The 19854-nt window shown below is 33.3% G+C and overlaps 1 protein-coding gene across 1 annotated transcript in view; it reads left to right on the top strand.

The window, feature by feature from the left end:
* LOC115221997 (collagen alpha-1(IV) chain) overlaps positions 1-19854 on the top strand; it is a 185831-nt gene that overhangs the window by 134020 nt on the left and 31957 nt on the right. The window contains exons 15-23 of the mRNA XM_029792104.2: positions 689-997; positions 1131-1211; positions 2096-2193; positions 2414-2605; positions 3963-4128; positions 5299-5382; positions 5521-5735; positions 8069-8186; positions 17923-18036. Coding sequence (XP_029647964.1) covers positions 689-997; positions 1131-1211; positions 2096-2193; positions 2414-2605; positions 3963-4128; positions 5299-5382; positions 5521-5735; positions 8069-8186; positions 17923-18036 — 1377 coding nt within the window. The remainder of the gene's footprint in view (positions 1-688; positions 998-1130; positions 1212-2095; positions 2194-2413; positions 2606-3962; positions 4129-5298; positions 5383-5520; positions 5736-8068; positions 8187-17922; positions 18037-19854) is intronic.

Here is a 19854-nt window from a genome sequence, read left to right as displayed (position 1 = left end):
TTGATTAATCAAGACAAATACTAAATATGAACAATTACTTTTTCATGTGAATATTAACTTCATGCATTTAACAGGACTTTTTATTTAGTCTAGTGTGTAGAAACGAAAATGTATTTTGGACTAGGATGTGCACTGAGACTGAATCTAAAATTTTTTGTTTAGAAAAAAAAGAAAAAAAAGATAAGAGACCTATAACTGAAAATGGTCATTATTTAATGCTTTCTAATGATAATTGCAAAATGTAGTTTAATAGAGTTTTCCAGTGAGCTGTTTTATAAAATTTAGAAATTGTATTCTTATTGAATATCCTTTGTATAAATAAAGATTGTTTTTTTATCAGTCATTCATAGTTCAGTTTTAATATGAAATGAGATAATTTAACTTTAAGTAAATGATAGCACTGCTGTAAGTAAAAGGTTGTAACCTCTCTTTATCTTGATCACCGCTCAAACACTATCTGAAATTTCAAGTCTTTTATATTTATAACTTTGAACATTTCCCTTCTATGATCACACTTTCAAAACTTTTCTTTTTTATATGAAAATCAAATCAAATAAATCAGATTTTACCATGGAATTTGAATCCCATACTGATGTTTAAATTATTTTCAAAAGACTGTGCTTAGGAAAATCTTACAATGTATTATAGTCATAGAATATTATCTTACAATGGCTTTTGTGTTTGATAGGTTTACCTGGTACTGATGGAGTCCCTGGTGGTCCTGGACTACGAGGAAGTGTTGGTTATGTTGGAGATAAAGGAGAAGTAGGAGATAGCTATCCAGGAAATCCAGGAGAGTCTGGTTCATCTGGAAGAGATGGATTAAATGGCCTTCCAGGTGCACCTGGTATTCGAGGAGATCTTGGTGATTTTGGACCACCTGGTGATGGATTTGGTCCCAAGATAGGAATAGTTGGTCAAAAAGGTGTTTCTGGAGATTTTGGAGAAAGGGGTTCTCCTGGAAATCCTGGCTGGCCTGGAACATATGGTGGAAAAGGTAAGACTCATTTAAAATTTATTTATAAGAAGGCAAATATTGTAATTGTGTAGCAATATGTTTTTTTCATATTGTATATTTTACTGTATTGCTTGTTTATTTACTTTTTGCTTTTATATTTTCTGAATCGTAGGTGAACGTGGTGATGACTGTGAATTCTGCAGGTCTGGATATCCTGGAGTTAAGGGAGAAGTTGGTGTACCTGGAAGATCCGGTATGGCTTGATATTATCTTTAAAACTTTCCCTTTCAAAGTATAAATGGAAATGAAATTGATTGCATGTATTCTGAGCTGATAAATGTTATTTATTAGGATTCTGTTTAAGCAGTAAGTATTCAGAAAAAGAATCACTTTACAAAAATAAAAAAAACTCAAATTTTTGTAACTACTACAAAAATATATAGTGGAGGAGAAAAACAAATATAATGCAAAGCAGAGCATAAAATCTCTGGAAACAAGACACATATATAATAATGCAAGAAGTGAAAATAGAATATAATTCATTGATGATAGTAGTTCAATACTAAAAAACAATTTTCTTCACAAATTTGCGTGTTCTTTTATGTTTTGTTTATTAGTAATTACACTGTTGTGGCCAATACATTTGCATCTTCTTTATTTCAGAATTTTGAGTTATACCTATAATGTAAATAGAAATTTAGTAAAGAATGACGTTATTCATTGGATGATAGGTTGTTGCTGTGTGGTTACATTGTGTACAGCACACTATATTTTTCAGTTAAATTAACAAATGACCTGATTACATCAATTTGATATAATTATTTTAGCGATCAATAATGAGAATAGAAAGTTCTTTTTGACATTGAATTAATGTAGCAGAACTATGTTTATGATACTTTTATTGATAATAATATTATTGTTGACATTGTTATAATAATTCGTACATGAATAGTTAAATGAATGGGGTATTTAAAATTATAATAATGTTTATTTATTGAGACAAGTTCTGTCCTTAGGTCTGCAAGAAAATTATCTAATTATACAATTAGATCCAGCCATTTCTAGGCTGGTATGTTCTGGATATTATAGGAATGATTTAATTTCCTTTCAAATAATCAAATATTTTCTCTTTTGCAGGTCGTCCTGGTTTTGATGGGCCTGATGGTCTTCCAGGAATAACAGGAGAGAAGGGATATTCTGGTATTCCTGGCTTACCTGGATCTCCTGGTACGAAGGTAAATATTTACAAATTTACCTGGTGAAATATTACAAATTATGGAATGTAATCATTATTTTCAGTTTTATTCAATATACTTACAAAAAACTGTTTTCAATTAAAAATACATGAAAAAATTTCTTTATTTCTATTATGATAGATTTGAGATTAAAAGAAATTTGTTGTTCTGTTCTTTAGTTCAAATATATTTCTGAGAGCCTTTCTTTTCTCATACTTAGGGTTCAAGAGGATTCCCAGGCCCACTAGGTTTACAAGGAAGAAAAGGAGAAAAAGGTGATTATGTCTATGTAAAAGGAAGTAAAGGTGCACCTGGTGATGTTGGAATTCCTGGAGCTTATGGCCAAAGTGGAAAATCTGGAGATGTTGGCTTTAGAGGTCGATCAGGCCCTGCTGGATATCCAGGAGAAACGGTTATTACACTTTTATTTTGTTTTTCAAGAAGTATTACTAATATTATGAATAATAAGTATGTAATGGGAAATTATGAGTAGCCATAAATGATAGAACACCAGAAGGAATGTCTTACAGCACTTAGTTTCATCCACTTATGATCAAGTCCTGGTTTTTACCTTTTATGTGTTTGGAGTTAATGGTTTGAGTATCATTAATATACTTTAATTTATTCTGTTAACTTCTGCTATGCTCAAATAATCTTACTTACTCATAAGAAAATAATGAGATAATTCTCTCAATACTATTTCTTAAATCATACCCACATGTTCACAAATGTGTTAATTTAAGGCAACTTCCTAAATGTTTTTATAGTTCCTCTCAGAATTTAAATTGCAAAGTAGATGCACTATTCAGTGTTATTCTTGAATTAAATTAGGTATTTGATATACAACTTAATTTATGAATGACTCTAAACAGAGTGTATTTACTCCTCAATGTAACATTTATTATGAAGTTTAAAAGCATTTAAGTTGTTGCTTTCAGCTCACATTTGATCTGGATATGTATTTAATATATCACCTGATTCAATCATTGCTCCTACATCTTTATTTTATTATTTTTGCTTCTAACAAGCTATATTTCCTAATTTTTAATATTTTTCATGTGAAATATTTTAAACATTTTTTTTATTTGATCTAAATACTTAACTCAGTGTAGGTTTAATCATTTTATAGAGCAATAAAATAATAATAGAGAGAATAAAAGTTTTTTTTGATTCTACCAGTTTAAAACATTGAAACGAAGTCCCAAATTGAGCCTTTTTCTCCCAAGGCATGCAATACCTTATTTTCTCTAAAAATGTAATTGAATTACCTAATTTACTTCATTTATATACAGTAAGTCTTACAGTTTTTTCTAAACTCAGCTAGTCTTCTTTGATTCTTTTTTAAAAGATTTTATAAAATAAAACATGTTTGAAGAATTGATGAGATATTCCAAGTAAAAGATTTCTTCAGATTAAACTAAAAGTTGAGAACAATATGGTAGCATAAAAACAGATTTTATCAGTATTTTTCATATCTTTTACATTTTTTACCTTACTTAATATGTTTAAACCCTCAGTTGGTATATGGTTTGATTTTATAAATTTACCTTCCTGTTCATGTCTGAAATAAAAATCTGTTGTAATTGTGGAACAATTTCTCTAACTATTTTGCAATTTACATTTATCTGTAGTTTGCTTCTAACATGTGACTTCGATTCTTTTTGTCTGTTCATTTCAAAAGTTACTTTAATAAACTTAAAATAATAAAAGACAGTCTACTTTGTGCTGGTTACTTAAACTGTTGCAACAAAATTTTATCTTATGATTAGGGAGTCCCTGGACGTATTGGAATTGATGGTCTGGATGGTCTACCAGGTTCGCCTGGTCTGCCTGGTTTAGATGGTCTTCCTGGAGAGTCTTATGGTGGTTTGCCTGGTGATAAAGGAGAACGTGGTTTGCCAGGTTTTCCTGCCTTTGGCATTGCTGGACAAAAAGGTATCATCATCATCATCATCATCATCATCATAGGTGCTGGCATGAGTTGAATGGTTCAATGCAGTGAGCTCATAGTTGAGTGCCTGAGTAACACCTTATAGCTTTATTGCAATACTTAAGCAATATATATATATATATATATATATATATATATATACTTACTTGGAAAAGGATGTGTGGAATTCAATCATATAATAATATAAATAATATATATATATGCATATATACATACGTATATGTACATACTTACATGTATACTTATATACATGTGTGGGCACAGGACGTCACAAAACATAAACAACAATACATACGAAGTATGAGGACATGGAATAAGGACTTTTTTTGCAAGCAACAAAAGAAATAAATGGAAAACAAAACAAGCAACACAAGGAACGACCCTTCATCAGTTGTTCGCTGTTTTTCTAATCCGTATTTCAAGCAATTCATGACAAGTTTTACCTTTGATAAAACAGTTGCTCCTGCAAAGCAAATTGAATAAAATTTGCGATCTTGCAGAGAGTCAAGATTGGTGACAAAAACAGGAAAGTGAAAACAAACAGGAAGGGCTGCTAAACCTTAACGAGGTTGTAGTGGTGAATGTGAAGAAACATGTCTGGATAGGAGACAGAGAACAATACGTCTTCCCTGTCCAGCTGAAACAGGAAGAAAGAAAGAAACACAAGTTAGGAGAAGAAACATATGCATGTACAAGTATGGATGGAGGTCATCTCATATGTATAGAAACATTTAAAAATAATAGAGAGCATCATACTTAATACACATGCTTGTAGTTTCCTCAGCTGTCTTCATCTTTTGTTTTCTGTAAATTTGAAGTATATATATATATATATATATATATATATATAGATAGATAGATAGACATATATATATATTTGTATGTGATCACGTAATCAGGTGACCGACCAAGCCATCAGATGTTGCTACACATCGCTGGTCACAAAGTGCTTCACATTGTTTTAGCCTTCAATGATGCCACCCCGCTGGCTAAAGTGAGCAGGCCATATATATATATATATATATATATATATATATATATATATATATATATATATATATACACAGGTGTATATGTGTGTTTGTGTGTGTATGTATTTATACATATATATTAGGAATTAATGAATGATCGTTGTATTCATTCAATTTTTATAGGTGAACCAGGAGATTTATCTTTCTTTGACGTTGTTAATGGAGACAGAGGCCATCCTGGAATTGATGGATTACCTGGAGAACCAGGTATGTCATTGTTACTTCTTTGAAAGTGAATTACCTGTATTTTTAAAATTCTTTTATGTATTGTACATACTTTCTAAGACCATCTTACAAATAGTTTAATTTTGGCAGCATTACTTTATATCATTGTTTTCTTTGCAGGTCTTGATGGTCGTCCGGGCTCTGAGGGTCGGCCAGGCTTCCCTGGTGCAGTTGGTGAACCTGGAGATAGTGGTATCAATGGAATTGATGGCACAAGAGGTGAAGGGGGAACTGAAGGCTATCCAGGAATGATGGGTAGCCCAGGACCAAAAGGATTTCAAGGAGACCCTGGACTGGAAGGGAAACCTGGTTTGATAGGTAGACCTGGATCAAAGGTGAGTCAAATTTTCAGCAGAAATCTTGATTTTTATGTAAATTATTTTCTTGTAGAGTTTTGGTAAAGACTCATAAACAAAATTAATTTTTTCTTTAAACATTATGTCTTGAAAATCACTCCTATGTTTTCACAAGTTAGAATGTGTCAAATTAATAGTGTGTATTATTTAGTTTTAAAATAACTAACAATAAGGCAGTGCCCCAATGACTGGAACAAGTAAAAGATAAAAACTATGACACTACTTCTGTTTTGATGACAATCTGCTGTCAAACCTCTTTACATTTAGTATGTAGTGTTCATTGGCTCTATATTTCCTGCTAAATTTATTTATTGGTTTTGACCACTGATAAATTTTATAACCATTTGCAATATATTTTGTTAGTTTGTTGTTTATCATCACATTATTCATCTAAGTATATCTCAACCAGAAAATTTTCTTTCATCATTCTTTTTTCTCTTTAAAACAACCCTCGATTTCTCATCTCTTATATTTTACTTGATTTAGTCATTGGGCTGTTGTCATGCTGGTGCACTAGCTTGAAGACTGTACTTATATTCTGTTTTGAAAGTTTGATACTTATTCTGTCAGTTTCTTTAGCCAAACTGCTTAGTTATTAGAATGTAAACAAACCAACACTTATTGTCAAACAGTGCAGAACAAACACACACACACATGTGAGGCTTCTGTCTCTTATTAATACCATGGATGATGGTCTAAGTTGCTTGCCATACTGGAACAGTATTGTCTGTTGCTGAACACTCTGATGCATGGATGACAGTCTCTGCCACACAAGATGCACTTGTAAGCTATCCCAGTGCTGTTGGATCAGAGTGTCCTTTCAGGTGTGTTGTCTGGTTCAGCCTTTCCAGTACACAGTATTTGACAGGATCCAAGCTTAGTAAGTATATATATAGAGAACAGATTTTTGCCTATGAATCATGTCCCCCTCTTCACATCACTGATGGATCTAAAAGTACAGTGTAGCTATTACAATTTGGCACCAATATTGTCACAAGAGTTAACATGATGAGGTTGTAGACACTGTCAAATTGCTTCAGGGACTCCAACTCCCAATTTTTCCTCAGAGTCTATTTCTAAAGCCTACCAATGGCTGGTTATGGCTATAAGGCTGCTGAAGTTTGGAACAAGAGTTTTCCTTCACCTAAATAGGCCCCCACCCCACCAGGTTAATGAGCACCTTCTACTTGGCTGACTTGCTGTGATTAACCCAAAGCTGGAACTCTGACAGGTGCTACTATTCCAGGTCGCAGTTGACCCAGGAACAGTAATAGCTTAGGGATGATTCAACACTCTTCAAAATTCTGGAACTACCAACCCAAGGCCCTACAATTTCCTTCTACCAAATGCCCTCACAAGGCTTTAGTTGGCCTGAGGCAACAGTAGAAGCCCAAGATGCCATACACTGGAACTGAACTCAAGGACACACAATTGCATAGTGAGCTTCTCAATTGCACAGCATTCCTGTATATCATCCTTTTCTACAAATATTCAATATTTTGATACTTGTACAAGATATTCTCTGTTTTTATTGAATATTTCATATTGTGTCAGATGTTTTTACTTACCTCTTCTACCTACAGAGGACCACTGTAAGACTGAGCTTTAAATGTTCCAAAGCAGTGGTTTACTAATCAGTAAACAATAATGTTGAAAACATCCTCTCTTTGGCTCTTAGATCTTCCAATGCTGTCAGCAGAATGGGCAGCAAGCTGTCTCCAGACATTCTGATTGCTTGCTTTCCTCTTAGCTTTACTTGGGCTGACTCCTATCACTATCATGTTATTCTGGAACATACTGTACCATGTATTCTTTGGTCTTCCACTCAGAATTTTTTCCTCTTTCTGGTGTCCACTTCATCATGATGGTAACATGTTTCTCCTGCAGTAATTAAAGCTCATGGCCAGTAAATCTTATCTGTTACATCGTCCCCACATCCTTCAAATTTCCCATGCCAGCTCTTCATCACTTTTCACCCTGACTCAATAAGAGATGCCCAGAATTGAATGTGGGCAGCATCGATAAAATATGTGCAGCAATGGAGAGATCTTCACAGTCTTGTTCCAGGTTTCAGAGGTATAAATGGCTGTTTATATAACAATAGTTGAGTATAGCTGTAGTATTATGTCTTCTTACTGATAGTCTTTAATCTTTATATTAGTTAGTGTTAGAATACTGATGTTGCTTTATTTATCCTGGTCTTAGCTTCAACTTATACATCACCCTCACTGGAAATACAGCTTCGAAGATATGTAAACATTTTTGAAAAAGTATACAGCTTTAAATTTACTTGTGTTATCTTCTTTTCAAAGGGAGAGCCTGGACAATCTTATGGAAGAGGTCCACCAGGTAAACAAGGTGATGATGGATTACCTGGATTACCTGGCCCTAGAGGTCCATCTGGTTTTGCAGGATTACCTGGACCAAAAGGTAGGAAATTTTTATCAATTCTTTCATGAATTTTATGAATATGAATATATATTCCAATGATTGTTAGAAAGCTGATGTCATTCAGGTGAAAGACAATTTTCTCATTAAGTGATAATATGAAATGAAATGTAGTCTGCTTACAATATGAGTAATTTGATTTGTCAAGGTATTGTTATATTATGTATAATGTGAATTTTTGTTTATAATTGTAGCTTTCTTATCTGATTGCAAGCAGGCATGAATGTATTTGTTCATTTGTCTTGTGTGTGTGTGTATGTGTGTGTGTGTGTGTGTGTGTGTGTGTGTGTGTATTAAAACATTTATATGTTGGGTTAGCAACTAAGTTCCCACTGTTTTAAATTTAAAGTTTTTAAGGGGTTTAATAAAAAATAACAACTAATTAATCAATAATTATTCACCCTTGTTGTTTACAACTTCTTCCCAATGTTCAACAAGATTTTCAATACCTCGTTCAATACCTTTTACGTGTCCATAGTTTACACCGGATACATCGTCTTTTCTGCAGATCGAGCAGGGCCATCTACCTGAAGAGGGTTGTAATTTGACAGGCTTCCTACTTACTAACACTTTGGTTTTTGCTAGGTTAACCCCAAGGCCCTTCAATTCTAGACCTTGCTCCCTAATCTTCGTCTCTAATAGAGCAAGGTCATCAGTATAGAGGAGCTCCCAGAGGCAGCCTGTCTTGAATTCCTCTGTTATTGTCTGAAGGATTATAATGAATAAGAGGTCGGCTGAGGACTGATTCTTGGTGAACCCCTACTTCTACTCGGAATTCTTCACTATACTCATTGCCAACCCTCATATTATTTAGAGCATCCCTGTGCTCGTCTATCTCCATTTTCCTTATTGACCACTAGATAAGGGATCGGGGTACGCTGTCAAAGGCTTTCTCCCAGGCAACAAAAGCTAAGTACAGAGATTTATCTTTGGCTAGGTATTTTTCATGCAGTTGCCTTACCATATATATATATGTGTGTGTGTGTGTGTGTGTGTGTGTGTGTGTGTGTGTGTGTGTGTGTGTGTGTGTATTATGTATATATGTAAATATATTTACGGTCTCAAAGCAACGAAAATATCTTGCCAAATTAAATTTAAATTTTGAAGTGAATCTAACGTTTTTGTGCATTTTTAAAGGGCTTATAAACACCTTCCGCACACTGCAAATGTTTTTGTTTCAGCATATGATCTCAGATCAGGTCAGTTGCTATGCAAGCACATCTCTGTAATATATATATATATATAATATATATATATATATATATTATAATGGTTATTGACAATAAAAACACACGCACTATATATTTGGTGTTAATTTGCTTCAGCGTTATTTATTTTTTACATTAATCTTAATCTTATTTCGGCCAGAGTTCTTTTGTCACATTTCTGTGACCTCATCAGTGGTCCTTTGCTTTCTTCTTTCTTATTTGTGTGTCTCTCCTTACTAATGGTCAGCCATTTTGTATTTTGTATTCCTAGTGTATGTCTTCATTTTTCGCATGCGTATACCTCTATGTGTATCTATGTTTAGTTCGTGTAATTTGTTTTTGTTTATTTTTATTTCGTTCATGTGTTTACACCTACTCATTATTATTATTATTATTATTATTATTATTATTATTATTATTTTGGTTGTATTTAGTTTTAATGTATATAGTTATTTACTTCCATTTATTTATTCATCTGTGTATTTTATTGTTATTAGTTTTGTTTATATTGTTACCTGCAAATGTCCATCAAGTAAAGAAAATGATCGCACATGCACTAGGAGCTAGTATAAGAGTTACCCTAAAAGGCCACACGTTTAAGTTTAACAATGAAATATACACCCAAGACGAGGGGCAGCCATCGGCGTTAGTATCGCCAGTGATGTGGCCAACCTTTTCATGGTATGGTGGGACAGAAGGCTTAAGGAACGTCTGACACAGAACTCCATACTCGTGAACATGTACTCTCGCTATGTTGATGATATCAACATAGTGGTAAAGGCACCCCCACAAGAGAGTACTGTTGAAATAGAAGTAGAAACTAATACTATGGAGAGCATCCAGCAAATAGCTAACTCCATCCACCAGAGTATTAAGGTCACGATAGACTACCCTACTAAACACCCTAACCATAGAGTACCAGTACTAGACACAGAACTTTGGCTGGAAACTGAGAATAATAAAACCTGAATCCTTCATTCGTACTATGCCAAACCTATGGCCTTCAAATACTTAATCCACCGGAACTCAGCTATCGCGGACAATGCCAAATTCAATATTTTGATGGCAGACCTCGTCAGAATAATGCGAAATGTGTCCCGCATGTGCGAGCCTACAGAGTTAAAGAGATACATTCAACATTTCGTTCACCGCATGCAGTTCTCAGGTTACAGCCATAAAGAAAGGATCAGAGTATACAAAGGAGCCATGAAGAAATTTGATACTATCTTATGTAATGATAGGAATGGGATTTGCCCACTCTATAGGAGCAAGTCATGGAACACTATTGAAAGGACTAAGAAGAAAATAGGGAAGGCCTGGTATGATAGCCACAAATACCAGAGTGTCATGTTTGTCGACACCACCCCTTGAGGCGAACTGGTGTACCGCTTTAGAAGGGCCCTAGACAAACTTAAGTTAAGGATTAAGGTTGTTGAAAGGCCAGGCAACCCTATTAAATCCTTAATCGGTAGAACCTACCCTTTTAGTAGAACCCCCTGTACGGATAGGAACTGTACTGTGTGTAGATTTAGCCCACAAACAAACTGTAAAGCCAGAAATGTAGTTTATAGTATAAGATGTATAGGGGGACGATGCAATAACAAGACAACGACATACGTAAGGTAAACGGCACGGAGCATAGGAGAGTGGGTAAATGAAACATTGGAGAGAACTTAAGGAAGAAAAGAGCTCATCGGTTCTGTACCAACACGCCGAGCAGGAACACGGGGGCTCACTCAACAACATGGAAGTTAAAATCTTGTCCACACATAGAACAGACGCAACAATCAGTCAAATTACGGAAGCTACACACATAATAGAAGATAAACCTAGCCTGAATAGGAAACTGGAATGGAACACTAGCACACACCCCAACACACCACAGCATATGACAGAAGAAGATCCCCATAAACTGGTAACAATAGAAACAAAACTAATAACATAATAAAATACACAGATAAATAAACAAATGGAAGTAAATAACTGTATACATTAAAAAATTTAACTAAATACAACCAAATAATAATAATAATAATAATAATAATAATAAGTAGGTGTAAACACATGAACAAAATAAAAATAAACAAAAACAAATTACACGAACGTGTATAAACAGGAGATACAAATATTACAGGCACTCCACCCTACACACTAACTAAACATAGACACATAGAGGTATACGCATACGAAAAATGAAGACATATACAATAGGAATACAAAATGACTGACCGTTAGTAAGGAGAGACACAAAAATAAGAAGGAAGAAAGCAAAGGACCACTGATGAGGTCACAGAAGTGTGACGAAAGAACTCTGGCCGAAATAAGATTAAGATTAATGTAAAAAATAAATAACGCTGAAGCAAATTAACACCAAATATATAGTGCGTGTGTTTTTACTGGCTAAACTGGCAAAATGACCATTCCTAAATACAACATCTGTTTCAACACACAATTTCACATCAAGAATCTTGCAAAACAAATATATGAACGTAAATAAATATTATAGAAATTCTATTACTTGTAATAATTTATTGTAAAATATACTCCTGTCAGTACTAGTATAATAAAACATATTTTATGCCAAATGTGAGTTAAAAGTCTAGAATAAATATTACTTAGTAAATAGAACTACTTACTTTAGAAACTTAGTGAATAAAAGAAGTAAAAAGGTATATTACTTTACGACACAAGGTTGAATCCTGCAAGTTCAAGAGCAAATGTCAGACGCTAAGTATTATGGGAATTGGGTATAACATAAAAGAATAAAATAAAATACTTTGGAAAATATTCTAAAAATAATATTATAAGAGAGGTTGAAGTCAAGAGATAATAACTAAAAATGGGGCTATAATCGTAAAGTTAGCTATGCATGGAGTTTTAAAGTGTTGTAGATTTTGAGATTTATGTTACATAAATGTGGCATGACTATTCATTTAGAGGTAATATTGTTTAATAAATACTTAGTTCTTATTATATACGTATATAATACCACTATGAATACTATTGAAACTTCTAGTAACTATATTCATCATAAGTGTGTGGAGATGATATGCTGGTGGGGGTTTATTTAGCATATTTTCATTTTATTATATGTAAAGCTATTCCTATGTCGGCATTTTATTCCTCTCTCTTCATTAGTGTTTAAAAATAACTCTATCGACTGGAGCATTTTCATAAACTCTGTTGTACATAATAAGCATGTTTTGTTACCTATTTTATACGAGTTCGCTCTACAAATAATATACCAATTAAGGGTGTACTCTATTTTATTAGATTTTAACTTCCATATGTATTTACTTAGACCTGTAGAAGTTTTTTAATTTGGGATTTTTGAAAGACTGATAATGCTGAGAAATTCTTTTAATTTCGTTCGCTGTGGATCCAATATATTCTTTATTATTAATATTGTTGTTGTTGTTGTTATTGTTAGCGGTTACTATACATTTATAAATTTCGTTATCTAGATTGATCTTTTCATGTGCATTTAAACGAGAACCTTAAGTACATTAATGCCCTTAGTAACCATCCTAGCTCAGTTAAAAAAGCATTAATAGAGAATATAAGTAAAAGAATTTCTATGTTATCCTCGGATATTGATACTTTCAATAAATATGCCTCTTACTATAATAGTGCACTAAAAGAAGCAGGCTATAATTTGGATTTATCTTTTCATGTTCATTTATTTAAAATACCGTTATTTTTATTATTTGTTATAGTTCTGCTGTAGCTATGGTTAATATTAGTTATATTATTATTATAACATTTATTTTAATTTGAAATTGTGCATTGAGGATGTAATATTTCTTGCATTCCTTGTTATAGAATAGCTCACTCTAATAGTTGTATTTAAAGGATGTTTTAAAGGATGTTTTTATTATGTTCAAAATTTCTTTAATAATATTAGTTTGAATTTGGGCTCCATAAGGGATAATTAGCCATATAATTTCCTTATGTTTATATTCATTGTTATTATTATTAATACTATTATTGTAATAATAATAATTATTTTTCATCGTTAACAGTGTATTCTTCATGGATATATATTTATGCTTATCATTTTTATTCGAATTATTTTTTGTATTATCCTTACTATAATTATTAGTATTATCATTTTTATTTAGACTATATCATAATTATCTTTATTTATTTCTCTATATTGTTTATTATTATCATTGCTATTACTACTATAGTTGGTTTGAGAGTTAGGATGATTAATAGTACTATTATTGGTCTGTAATTATTAAAGAATTTAATTTTTGAATTATAGCCTGCTTCTTTTAGTGCACTATTATAGTAAGAGGCATATTTATTGAAAGTATCAATATCCGAGGATAACATAGAAATTCTTTTACTTATATTCTCTATTAATGCTTTTTTAACTGAGCTAGGATGGTTACTAAGGGCATTAATGTACTTAAGGTTCTCGTTTAACTTATGGAAAGGGTGGGTTATATTAGTTACCAAGTTTAGGTTTGCATCTAGGTAGTTAACCGTGGAATATTCTTTCTCTATAGAGATATCTAAACCATAATTCTTAAAGAATTTGTATATTTTTTCATGTTTTCTAATGATCTATTGGTGCAGTTTCTAGTTATAAGGAGTAGGTCGTCCCTATATAGACCTCCCTCTATGTTAAGGTGTTCTAACTCAAGTTCAGATAATAGGTACACTCCTACTAGATCTGTTACTTGGGTAGAGTCTGGGGCACCCATGGCTCTATGTTTCCTAGCCCATATTTTATTTTTATATCTAATTAGGGATTTCCTCGCTGTCAGCACTATTTTAACTTCATCATATGTCATCTTAACCAATTTCATAACATAAAAGGGCCTTATAAAGAATAATCTCGTTAATAGATGAATACTAATTTTCTATATCTATTTGGATGATGAACTTGCGCCTATTTTTATCTTTGATATTTTTGAACCAATTTAACGTATCTCGGGTACAACTCCAGAGTTTAATTTTATTTAACGTATTAAGTTTATCCATATATTTATCTAGTATAAGTTTACAGAGTCTTCCAATATCAGACTTACATGGGCATATCAGTCTTACTTATGGCTTAGAATGAAAATTGTTTTTATGGTCCTTAATGGTTATTCTAAGATGCATAGGGGCATATGATTCTGTTCAATTTTCTAAATCATATTTCATCATGATTTCCTGTATAAATCAAGCATAAACCACTAGTTTACCCCAGCTCATATATAATACTCAATTGAGAGATTGTCATGCAATAACTAGCACTTGGCCATAAATAACTGGTTACACTACAAGTAGTATATTGGATAGATACTATCCCTTGTTTTCTCAAACTCTAACTCACACAGATGTATGTATATATATATGTATATATATATATAACAATTGCAGCGTGGAAGATGTTTATAAGCCATTTAAGAAACACACAAAATCCGTTAGATTCACTTCAACATTTAAATTTAATTTGTCAAAATATTTTCGTCACTTTGAGGCCACGACCTGTTCACTGACAAAATTCTGTGCTATTATAATATATATAATATAATATAATATATATTATAATGCACACACACACACACACACACACACACATATATATATATATATATATATATATGATGGCAAATTGCAGTATTTTATATAAAAATAAGGTACAAAATAAGGTACATATTAATGACAGATACAAACATTAACACACTTCCCTTGCACATGCACACACATATACTTACACAGAGTTGAAATGCTGTCTGATTTTTCTTTTCAGCATTGAATGTTCACCATCCCACTTCTATTGCACACACACACACACACACATACACACTAACATTCACATGACTCCCTTTTACGTACACACATTTATACTCTCACTCAGTTGAAACACTGATTTTTTCACCATAGAATTTCCATCATTCCCCTACCAAATTTGTCATCACACTTTCCTTCCTTATTCATCTATCACCCCTTCCTTTCTTATTCATATGTTGTGACAGAGTAATGCACAAGAGTATTATTATAGTAGAAGATATGGATGCTAAATCAAATTAATATACTTGTCAGTGTTCACATACATTCACATACTTCCCTTGCGCACACACATACACATTCATATACCTCCTTTTACAAACACATATACACACAGAATTGAAATGCTGATTTTTGTCTTCACTCCTTCACTTGTTATTCATCTAGCACCCCTTCCTTCTTTTCTCATTTATAAGTTTTGATGGGCAAAACCACAAAAGTGTTATCATAGTAGAAGATACACAACTTGCTATTTGCCACTTCCTCTCTCTCATTGCTATTACTTTCTCTCACTCCCTCTCAGTCATGGCTATTATTCCCACGACTTCTCCTTTATTGAATTACTATTTTCTCTCCTCTTCCTTCACTTATACTATTTCTCCTACTCTCACCTGCATGATTTTGGACATATATATCATGAAAATACTACACTCAATATTATATTAGGAGATTATATTTATAATAATTCCCTATATGTCAAAGAAATATTCCTCAATGGTGTTGGCGAGATTAAACCAGTGAAATTTTGGATATAATAATCCCTTATTAGGATAAGATGTCCTCACATTGTCTACACACACACACACACATATATATGTATACATAACCCTTTAATCAGGAGAGAAGACAGTCCCTATGATCATTACAGGGTCTTCAAGGCTAGTGGGAGAGACAGCAAGGGGGAGATATCTCCAAGCAAGAAGTTTTGTCTGAATGCTTGCAATAGAGTTGGGTCTGCTCACTTATGACACTAAATGGTGCTGTTCAACTGGATGAGAAATTAAGTCTACCACTCAATATATTGTGTGTATCTATTTATCTATCTGTGTGTGTGTGTGTGTGTGTGTGTGTGTGTGTGTGTGTGTTATGTATAAATAATTCAGATTAATGGTGTAAGATGTGTATGACATCTAACAGAAGAGAGCAAATACGAACAAGGATAAACCAATCTTATCAGCCAACTTTAGTTGCAGAATAATTATGATTTTTAGTGCTTGAAAAATGTTGCTGTTTGGTTTGTGTGTGGGATGTGAAATTTCATGCAGATGATACCATTTTTCAACTTTTGTCTTACTTTCTCATCCAAGTGTTATTAAAATGCAGCCCAGATGTCTCACAGCAAATTTACACCACTATCTTTGTGAGCAGAAACTTCAATGACATTTCCAGTTGTGTCTTGTTCAATCTTGCCTCTTTCAAAATAGCACAAAAATCACTTTTAATGCTCACTTTCCCATGCTTGCAAGGATTAAATGGAGTTTATTGAAGCAGATTTGCTGAACTGAATACCCTTCCAGTTCCTTTAATTTCCCTGTTCTCCAGAAAGATAATATTTCCCCATGACCAGGCCATTTGTGTTTATCTATCCTGGTGTCCTACATCTTCAATATAGCAAGAAAAAAAAACATGATCACTAGGGTTCAGCATTCCTTCATTCCTCTGTAGGCATAGAAAATACTTCAGCCTATAGCAGTTGCTTGTTTCCTGCCAAAGAGAGACACAAATTGGAATAAAGTTGCAATATCTGAGACAGAATTCTTTACAGCACTCAGACATTGCAGATTGCTAAAAAAAAAAAAAAGTCATGCAAATAATTGGCATAGAGTCACTCCCACCAGCTTCTGGCTCACAAATGTACTGTCTCCTTAGTTTGCTTTTCTTCTGCCGCTCTTATTTTGGTCTCTACTTCTTAGTGTTGGTTGGTCTCATTCCATTTCCATCCAAACCTAACTGAGTGACACTTTTCCAATATTTTTCTCTATAGAACATCAGTCCTTTAGAATTCTTTTCTGCAGTCTTTGACATACAGTTTAAGAAGAACATCAACTGCATCAACTTCTGTGGTGTTAGAGAGCCTGTGAAGCCATGAGCCTTTCTCCAAATCAGACAATTGAACAAATAAAAGAACATACCCCTACAAAGATGAGTTGAGAGTGTCATTGATTACTGATAGGATTATCTAGTCATTTATGATTTGAAGCAATAAAAGAAAAAATATAACATTATCCGCAGATGCATATATGCAGGCATGCATGCATATATGTATGTCTGTTTGTTTTTCCTGTGAGTTTTATAAAAGTTCTTGAGAGAGTTCGAGTTGGTTGCTAACAAAGTGACATGGCTTGTTGAGTTGAGAGAGTTCCTGGTGTAAATATATGGTTGAGTTGGTGTGTTAGTTGAACTGTCAATGCATACACCCTAGCATGTGCATCTATTCACATAAGAATCTCAGATGGAGAATTTCTGGAATGTCTTACAAGTTTTCATTGTACCACTAATAAAATGTATGTATGTACACACACGTGTCTATGTATGAATTTATGCATACATGTATGTATGGTATGCATGTATGTGTATATATATATATATATATTATATATATATATATATGTATACACACGTACACCCATTATCATGACAATTCATAAGTGTTTGTGTGTATATAATTTCAGTGCCTTTATATGAAACTCGTTACTTAATGAATATGTTCATTCTTTTTTAAGGATACCCTGGATTTCCTGGTGATGAAGGTCGACCAGGATTACCTGGAACCCCAGGTGGTTCCTACCCAGGTCAGGATGGTGTTCCAGGATTAAGAGGACCATCTGGTGATGATGGTATGGATCATCTCAATATATAATTTTATATTCTTTTGTCAGTAATCAGTTTGCCTTTCGTTGCTAGAAGTGTGAAATTTTAAATGTGTTTAAGAGCTCTGAATTCAGGATAGTAACTGACATATATGTTAGACTAATTAAATATATCTGTAAAAAGTTTATGTATAATTATTGTAAATAAATGAAATATAGAGCATAATATTAGACATTGCTGATGTATCTAAAAACAGTAATTTTGGTTATAAATTCTAATTTAAAATTAAATTTCCATTTCAAAAATTCCAATTTAAAAGATGAGGACATGGTGGTCCTTATTTCTAACTGGAAAGTATCATCACAGCAAAATTAGAAATATATGTGTGCTGTGTTTGTAAAATAAGATACTGTGAGGTATATTCTAACATTTTTCTATTTGGTATTTATTATGACTTCTCCTATGGATAGGATTTTATTTAGTGTTTGCTTCCGAGGTAGATAGCGCATGATTTCAGTTTGGAAGTCAAATACACATTTTGTGGATCATATGCTGACAAATTATGTTTACATACACTATTGATTCTGATATGTTAGCACTTGCGTATTGGGTGGGGGGTGTCCCAAAAGTAACCAGAAACATTCTCTGTGGGACAAGGCCATTGTAGTTTAGGCTTCTGCTGCTAGATGCCACTTGATGCAACTGCAACTCTCAGGCATCAGTCGGCTGACCAGCATCAGGGAAGTTGTACTGTCATGTAGTGCATCTTTGTTTTGCAGTGCTTCTTGGTTCATTGATTTTTGCAATGGCTGAAATGAACAGCATGCTTCTGTGAAATTCTGTTTTCTACTAGGAAAAACGATGGCTGAGACAGTTGGCATGCGTCAAACAGGTAACAAGGACACTGCCATGAACAAAATAAAAGTTTATGAGTGGTTTCCACTCTTTAGAAACAGCCACTTGTCATTTGAAGACCAACCTCGTTCAGGACAACTGTTAACCTCCCAAACGAAGGAAAACATTATGAAGATTCATGAACTGATCTTGGAGGTTTATCACTGAACAATTAACGAACTTGTTGATATGACTGATGTGTCCTGGAGCTCCTGCCAACGAAGTTTGAGTGAGGAATTGCAAATGAAAATAGTTGCAGCAAAATTTGTGCCTCACTTGCTCAGGGAAGATCAAAAGTAGTCATGACTGAATGTGTGTCATGAACTGAAAGAACAGTTGGAAGTTGATCCAGATGAAAGCTGGTGTTAGGGTATTTGCAGATGTGGAAGAAGTGAAGAAAAAACCGATGGAGGCATTAAAAGACATCATGTCGCAAGAGTTTCAGCACTGCTTTGAATAGTGGAAAATGCACCTGGACCAATGCACTGCTTCAAATTGAGAATATTTGAAAGTGATGAAAGTGTAAACATGTAAAACTAAGTGAATAAAATAATATTGCAAAATTCTGGTTTCTTTTGGGTCCCCTCATATATCTAGGTATGTATATATTTATCTACAAGGAGCAGATATATACAACTCCATCCTGCACACTCTGACATGCAGTGTTTTATTGTATGAATATGAAGTGTGATAGTCTGGATATGCTGTATTCTCTTTCAAATCCAGTCTAGTACTGGGGTCAATGCAATCGACTAGCCCCTTCCCTGCAGAATTTAAGGCCTTATGCCTTTAGTAGAAATGATTATTTACATACTTATGGCACTTCTTTCTGTGCTCTAGTGTCTGCTCTATTATTATAACATGCTTTTACTTTTATAATACAGTTTAAGTGGACATTGATGGATTGCTGAAAATTGTTATTTAAATATGAACTCATTATGTAATGTTCT

This window comes from Octopus sinensis, linkage group LG19, assembly GCF_006345805.1.
Source record: "Octopus sinensis linkage group LG19, ASM634580v1, whole genome shotgun sequence".
Lineage (NCBI taxonomy): Eukaryota > Metazoa > Mollusca > Cephalopoda > Octopoda > Octopodidae > Octopus > Octopus sinensis.
Note: the sequence above shows the minus strand (reverse complement) of the source record. Positions and strands in the feature narration are given on the sequence as shown.